The 6,116-nt window shown below is 26.5% G+C and overlaps 1 protein-coding gene across 1 annotated transcript; it reads left to right on the top strand.

Moving 5' to 3' along the window:
* Positions 1–44: 44 nt before the first annotated feature.
* Positions 45–5,834, top strand: LOC112682855. Its single transcript, XM_025553604.1, has 9 exons — positions 45–140; positions 1,878–2,122; positions 2,212–2,371; positions 2,568–2,639; positions 3,061–3,195; positions 3,481–3,618; positions 3,705–3,842; positions 4,463–4,602; positions 5,607–5,834. Exons 2-9 carry the CDS (start codon positions 2,066–2,068, stop codon positions 5,817–5,819), a joined length of 1,053 nt encoding a protein of 350 aa, XP_025409389.1. The 5' UTR covers positions 45–140; positions 1,878–2,065; the 3' UTR covers positions 5,820–5,834.
* Positions 5,835–6,116: the final 282 nt, after the last annotated feature.

Here is a 6,116-nt window from a genome sequence, read left to right as displayed (position 1 = left end):
ATATTGGTACATTTGTATTTATTATCAATTTTTTCGTTGCAATATTTCAATGCCATGAATATTTTTCATCTATCGTATAGGGACACAATGCAAAGATGACAAATACATTACAACTGAAAACTTTTATAATACTGAAGAAGGTAATACTTTTTTGGAAAATTATTTTTATTACTACTATTACATATATATTACTTGAAATACTATTCCATTTAAAATGTAACTCAAAATATGAACAATACTACACAATACTCTTATTATAAATATTAAGTATAAACTAACACTGATAATAATACGTTGTACAATTACATTTATAAAATCAAATGTTATAAAGGAATATGATTTATATTACTTATATTCGATTAAAAATATTATATACTGCTCACTGTCCGGTTTTTCGGTAGCGTACAATAAAACTTCCGATAGATGAAACTTATGATAGTAAATAATAATAGATATAATTATAAATTCATATTTTATTTTGGATGTCGCGTCGTAAGTTACAACCCGTAATAATAACTTAATAGAAATTTATAGAAATCATTTTATTTTCCATTTTACGCAGTTGGGCATTTATCCATATTTTTATATCCTTGTTTAAAATTTAAATGTTCACTTACATTTTTTTATACATTTTGATCCTAAATGAAAGTTTAAAATTTATTTATTTTTTTCAGCTTTTCGTAAGTTTTAAAGTCTGAAAACCTATTCTTAATTTTATTCAATCATACAGAAAAAATTATATGAATAATAATAATATAGGTTTCATAATTCTAAAAAATCACCAATTTGAAAATACAAATATGATTTAATGATAATTTTGAGGAAATAGTTTTAAATTTATAAATTTCGAGACGATAGTTAAGCATCGTTCAATAACTTATTTAAAAAAATTTTAATTTGCTTAAATTTTGTAATTTTTGTTTCTTTCTTAAACTGCAACTAATCCATTAACACTGATTATAAATGCTGTACTTAATAGAAGCTCAATTAAGTATTTGAAGTAAGTTTGACATAAATTAAGACAGTTTAACTTTTTATTTTTTTGTTGTAATATTAAATTACCATGAATAAAATCGTATAAGACTTGTTACAATAAGTAATTGGAGATCGTTCTCTAAGTTGTCTGTTGTAACTAATTTTAAACGGCAGTCTTTAAATTTTAAATTATCCAATTATTTTTTTTGCTAAAGAAACTGCAAATTAATAGAACACGTTTCAAGTGTTGTTTGTATCGGACATGATTTACTTTATGTATCCGTGATAACGGATCCTATTTTATGAGGTCAGTCTTTAAATCGATATCTATTGAAAATTTAAAATGGGGCCGCTTCATATTGGGCCGAAAATTGGCTGCAAAACAGTATGAAAGCTCCATTATAAAATCAAAGCAAAATATCAATATTGTTCTGGTAAAAACCAAATTAACCCAACCCCCTACACCAATTGACCTTTGGAACCCATATTTAGATATTATGGTTTAGGTAAATATTAATCTCTAGACTAAATTGTTAGAACTACTATACCCCATTACTATACCCACGATTAAAGCGAGGGTGGACTAACTCTATCAATACCGCCGGAATATTTAAGCATACCGAATATCATTGATTAACCTTATACAATTATTTAAAAATTAGGGCAGAATACCATACATATTTATAAGCAAAAAATTAAAAACATGAATTTCAACACATAATGTTTATATCTACATAATAACAATTAATTATTGACTTATTTATTAAAGAATTAATAATTTATGCAAAATCCCAATTGTTAATTTAAGCTTGCTGACACTCTTGTTATTTTATACTTAATTTTAGTATACATTATTATAACTGTATTTTAGTAACAATAAACATTGTATTTATATTTTTCAGGAAATAACATTCAGTGCTACAATGTTTATACGTTTTCGGAAGAATATGATTTAAGAGAACTCGGATGTTATCGTAGATATTCAGAAGAGAATATATTTTCATTTTCGCTGACATCTGAAAAAGAACCTATTACATGTTTATCGCTTACGTACATATTAAAAAGTTCAAATAATAGAAAATATGAACTCATGATTTTTGACCAACTTTTAAAAAAAAAAATATTTTCAGTCGAATTAGAAAAAGGAGTAAGTACCATAATAATAATATTCTATACAATAGATACATCAACGTTTACGAAAACAAGAATGAATAATAAAATATATTTTAATTATAGGACGATATAAAAACTTTAAGATTAAATAATATCTTCTTATTGATAACACGAGAGTACAATATATCATTACAATTATCAAATCCATATTATGAATATAACAATTATGAATATACTGAAACAAAGTTTCAACTCGTAAAGATTTCACACTGTTCAACGAGCAGTAAGTACTCCTTTAAAAATGTATGTTTTTTGTCAAATTTGAAATCACCGTAGCAACTATGATATACGAAAGATAATTAAAACATACGTAAAATATATGTATATATAGTATAAGGAAATAATTAATATAACATGAAGCTTAAATTTAATTATTCATAAATATAAACAAATAATGAAAATATTAATTTTTTTCGTAGAAAAAGAAGTCAAACCTTTACAAGAATCAAATGATTTGATGCACCCTTATTCAATAAATGTACTAGGAGTCGGTATGTAATTCAAATAACATGATTTATTAAACCTAAAATAAATATTTATTTAAACCAACGATCCTTTTCCTGGGATAATTATTCATTGTAAATGTTGTCAATACACTTTGTCCACTATTAGTCGAAATACTGTGGGCCATATTCTAAATCTTTATCTAGTTTTCATTGTGTTCAGTTTAAAGAAATGGCTATTTATCTATTTTATAAAAATTAAAAATTCAAATGTTGTTTATCCAGGCTAATTATGGAATGAAAATACAACTCATTACCTCTGGTATACTTGAATAATTGTTAAATATTATAGTAGGGAAAAATATTGTTTCAAATTATTATAGAATTTTGGATAACTTGTATTATAATATTTTTTTCAATTACTACTCAGCAAAATTATTCTGAAATTATATGGACTATCAAAATATAGGTTCTCATCGACGAAAATATGATGGCCATCAAGTTACAAAAGATACAAGTGGTTGTCTTCACGGTGGATACAAGTTATATCCATTATCGAGGTGTATTTGTCCTCCTGGCTTTACAGGACCAATTTGTGAAACAGGTACAATACACTAGTTATTTTTTAGTCTAGATCGTATATATTCTGAACGTGACGCTTAGAACGCAGATATTTAAGTACGATTTCTTTTAAGTGAATCCTTAAACGCGAGAACTATGTGAAAATCCATCAAATTTATAAATATTTTTTAATTGTATATATTTAATACTATTAACAAAACTCAAAATATAGATTGCTCAACAATAACTTAATTATTTATTTATCAATACAATTTGGAAAACAATGCGTTTATATTGTAAAGGAGTACATCTATTATGTAAACTACAGGTTGTGGACCGAATTCATTTGGAGCTGATTGTAAGGGAATTTGCTCCTTACATGATAGAATGTGTCGTGGTATGTTAATGTGTACGACTTATGGATGTACGTGTCCAGTGGGACTAACTGGCCCATGGTGCAACCAAGGTATAATCAGTATGAATCAATAAGTTAATATTGTACTGTCAATCAATATTTAAGAACAATAACAATCGTTATTAATTTTTTTTTAGATTGTGAATCAGGAAAATATGGTGCTGATTGTAATCAAACTTGTTCTTCGAATTGTTATAAAAATTCATGTGACCCGTATACAGGTATCTGCTCTCGTGGATGTGTTCCCGGATACGTTTTTCCACGTTGTCTTGAAAGTAAGTAATAAGGAGCTATTGTGTTAAATCATATTATTATGAATAATAACTCGAAAGTATTTTTAATATTGTTTTAATTAATGCTAGTAAAAATCATGAAAGGCGTTTAGTATAATATTTACAGTCCCCACCGATTGTTATATGATATTTATGATTATTATTTACCCATTATGTGAACCCAGATTTTTAGTACGTCTTATTTAATTTTAAAAAAAAAGTTGAATTACCTTAATGTTTTTTACGCAAAACGCAACATAAAATAATCTTTTTACGCAAAAATATATAAGCATATGAAATCTGTAAACTTATAAAAATAACTTTATTGTAGGTTACAGAAATTACGTCTTTAAAATATATGAATTAACCAAATCTTTAATATAATATATTTACGCAGGTAAATTTGGTGCTAGTGGAATATTGGAAAAAAACATAACTTTTTTATTTTGGCAAAAATCGATGGTACCCAAAACGATTTTTTTTTTTTTTTTGCGCCATTGTTTAACCCCAATATAACTAAAAATACTTGTATAAATCGTTAATTTAAATATTCGCATTATACTTCACATACTGACAAACTTCACAAACTAATACTCAGCTATTAATTGCTTTATTTTATTTAGAATATCCATACCTCATAAATCCGCCTGAACTAATTTCAAGTCAGTACGAGTCATTAGAAATTAAATTGAATTTAAATTCTACAAATATAAAAGGTGGAGACACCAACATAGAGCTGAAATATTATCAATTACTGTATAAGGTAATAACAGAATATAAATTATATTTATAGACATTGTAATAAAGCTTCTTAAAAAAAATTTCATAATTAAGAGAAAATAATGATCACGAATACAGCGGCACAGCCGACTGAATAGCTTAAATATATGTTCATCAATCTGATGTAAGATAAGCACAAATATTTATAAGTGTATCTATTATGAATTTCATACTTATGCCATTTTTAGTTGAAAATATTGTTTTGGACAGGTATACGTAGAGATATGACGTATGCAAGTATTATAAAAATAACTATTTTGTGATCATTAAACAAATAACTTCTCATTTACGCTTTGGTATTTCACATTACAAAATCTTCACCTGCTCCTAACACGATTAAATGATGGATTCGACAATTGGAAGGAACTGCTAGTAGCCTAAGTGGTAAAAAAAATGGAACACACAGAAGTGCAAAAATTCCCGAAAATGTGCAGTTGTTTAGAAAGTGGGTTAGATGTCAAGATGCCCTGTATGGAACAAGTGGATGATTTGAGAATATTAGAACACGATTCTTCGCAAAGTTTTATCATTCCATACCTATTCATTAACGCTAATTTTTAATTATTTTAGTAATTACATAATTTTTAATAATATTATAAAGAATTACAATTTTGATAAATTGAATAATTTTACTGTTGACTTTACCAAATCTTTAATAATAAAAAAAAAAACGTTTTAATGATAGCTTAACAATTCTGAACTATCACTTTGAAATATAATCAAAATCATAGGGTACACTCTTATACTGCTACGTTTACACATTATTTGTCCTGCTGATAATACGTGAAAATACATTTTAAAAATGCAGTGAGATGACTTAAGTCGATATTATTTAATCCTTGTTTTTAGTAAATTCTTAAAATTATATATATCAAAAAAAATTTTTATCTGATCTCTTTTTCTATATAACTGGAAAATTATGATATTATTACTACTGCTGTTTAAAATATTTCAATAACATTATTTTACAATGAGTTATGTTTAAAGATACTAGGCGAACAATCCTACAACACTTCAGACATCAATTTCATTTTAAACGACACCAAGGTAACGAGCATTATAAATCACTTAGAACCAGGTACCGCATATGAAGTTGGTGCTATCCTTATAACAAACGATGGGAATTTCAATGACCAAGACATAATATACGGTCAATATAATACGACTTGTAAGCGTAAGTATTCTTCGATTAATCTCTAAAATTATTAAATTGAGAAGTATTATTAAAACGACAGTGATAACTTACGTCAATCACTATTTTATAATAAATAAAATATATCAGTTCGTGTTCTATAGCCGATTGTATGACACGTGTGTTCAGCGAAATCGTGTTTTATAGCTCTCGATAGACAATCAAATACTGTTTAACACCAGACAACCTACCAGAATAAATCCTTCAATTAAGCTATTTTCCTCTATCGACCACTCTATCTCCAATACTTCCCTCGCAACACACTTGAATGAGAAGTCCTCCACTTTATACACAGCAGCGATCAT

The sequence above is a fragment of the Sipha flava genome, unplaced genomic scaffold, assembly GCF_003268045.1.
Source record: "Sipha flava isolate LNK unplaced genomic scaffold, YSA_version1 21365_pilon_pilon, whole genome shotgun sequence".
Lineage (NCBI taxonomy): Eukaryota > Metazoa > Arthropoda > Insecta > Hemiptera > Aphididae > Sipha > Sipha flava.
This window is presented reverse-complemented; position numbering and strand designations above follow the sequence as displayed.

Bases quoted from the DNA above. Each gene is read 5' to 3' on its own strand.
- LOC112682855 (XM_025553604.1), top strand. From the start codon at position 2,066: ATGATTTTTGACCAACTTTTAAAAAAAAAAATATTTTCAGTCGAATTA. The intron at 2,123-2,211 runs GTAAGTACCATA...TTTTAATTATAG, and splicing joins CAGTCGAATTAGAAAAAGGA to GACGATATAAAAACTTTAAG. The intron at 4,603-5,606 runs GTAATAACAGAA...TTATGTTTAAAG, and splicing joins ATTATCAATTACTGTATAAG to ATACTAGGCGAACAATCCTA.